General features: G+C 55.9%; 1 protein-coding gene across 2 annotated transcripts in view; it reads left to right on the forward strand.

Annotated features, from left to right (window-relative positions):
* Window positions 1-887: 887 nt before the first annotated feature.
* The window catches only part of LOC113216034 (myosin-9-like), a gene marked incomplete at its 5' end in the record, with an annotated part of 10,998 nt that continues 10,468 nt past the window's right edge, over window positions 888-1,417 (forward strand). For both annotated transcript variants that reach the window (XM_052275711.1, XM_052275710.1), the window contains 1 exon segment: window positions 888-1,066. In XM_052275711.1, the coding sequence (XP_052131671.1) occupies window positions 888-1,066 (179 nt within the window).

Here is a 1,417-nt window from a genome sequence, read left to right on the forward strand (position 1 = left end):
GAATCTGCTAGGGCTCATCGGGGTCAAAATCGTGGAGGGGTGAAATTTTGGCGAGGATCACGTCGGCGCTGCGTGGTAGGGATTAGCATTCCCTTTGAGCTGCCGCGCCACGCCGCGCCACGCCGTGCTCCGACAGACCACGGCTATCCCACGCCCATAACCGCCCCCCCCCCCTCCACTTATTCCCCGCTAAGCAGCCGGGGGGCCGCGCGCGGCTCTCAACAGCCCTTGTTCAATATTAACAGGTTTCCATCCATGGAGTCCCTGGGATCACCGCTGCTGGTTCGGCTCCCCGCCCCCGCCGCAGGTCTCAGCCAGCCATGTGCTGCGCCGTGCCGCGCCGTGCCGTGCCGCTCCACAGCTTGCCCATGCATATTTCATGGCAAATGAGTCTGTCCCCAGGTCGTCTCGAAGAGATTTAAGGGGCTTCCGTCGCTTTGTCCGCGTCGTGCTCATGACGTAGCGGGAAGTTCCCGCACGGAGGAGGAAGTAAAGGGAGAAAAATCACGTCATGCTACTTTACTTAATATTTGGTTGCATATACGCAGTGCGCATAAATAAAGAAAACATTCTGGCTGTGACAAACTTCGCCCACAATGTTCTAGTTGTGAAGTAACAAGGCTTTCCATTCTTTTGAGCACATAAAAATGTTCGTTTGTGGGCTTTGTAACGGTTGAACATGCAATAAAAAAAAAAGGTTGCGCACAAAATGTCTGTAATGTTCAGATTCCGCGGACAAGCTTGTTGTACATCATATTGCTGGAACATGTACAATATTTGGGTGGAATTCGCCTGTCGGTTGGACCCTTTGGGTTGGGTTCTCGGTTAAAACGCGAGTTGTCAGTCAGACCTATGCAATAATGTACTTTTTCTCTCTCGTCCCGCAGACAGCTGTCGGCGCAGCGGGCTGAGTGTGAGGTGCTGCAGCTGCAGGTGACGGAACTGGGCTCGCAGGTGACGGAGCTGGGCTCGCAGCTGTCGGCCAAGGCGAAGGAGGCGTCGCAGCTGCTGGTGCAGGTGGCCACCCTGGAGGAGAAGGCCGCGAGCAAGGAGGTGGCAGTGGACAGTGAGTACATACGGTGTAATGCGTACCGTGACCTACGACGTGACCTGTCACCACATTGCAGGGCACCGGGGTGTCAATTCAATCCTTGGGTTGTTAACCTGTCAACACAGTCGTGGGGCGTTGACAGCACTACCAGTGCGGAGCGGAGGGGTAGGAGGGTTGACGTAGAAAGGTGAAGTGGAGAGGGTTAAGAATAGTCAAGTGAAGCTGGTCGCCACGCATACTCACACGCACACACGCTCACGCACGCGCGCGCACGCATACACACACACACACACACACACACAGACACACACAGACTGTGCTCTGCAGTACTGGTGGGGAAGGGAGGGGGACGGGGAGGGAAGAGGG

Source organism: Frankliniella occidentalis, unplaced genomic scaffold, assembly GCF_000697945.3.
Source record: "Frankliniella occidentalis isolate FOCC.00 unplaced genomic scaffold, Focc_3.1 Scaffold795, whole genome shotgun sequence".
Lineage (NCBI taxonomy): Eukaryota > Metazoa > Arthropoda > Insecta > Thysanoptera > Thripidae > Frankliniella > Frankliniella occidentalis.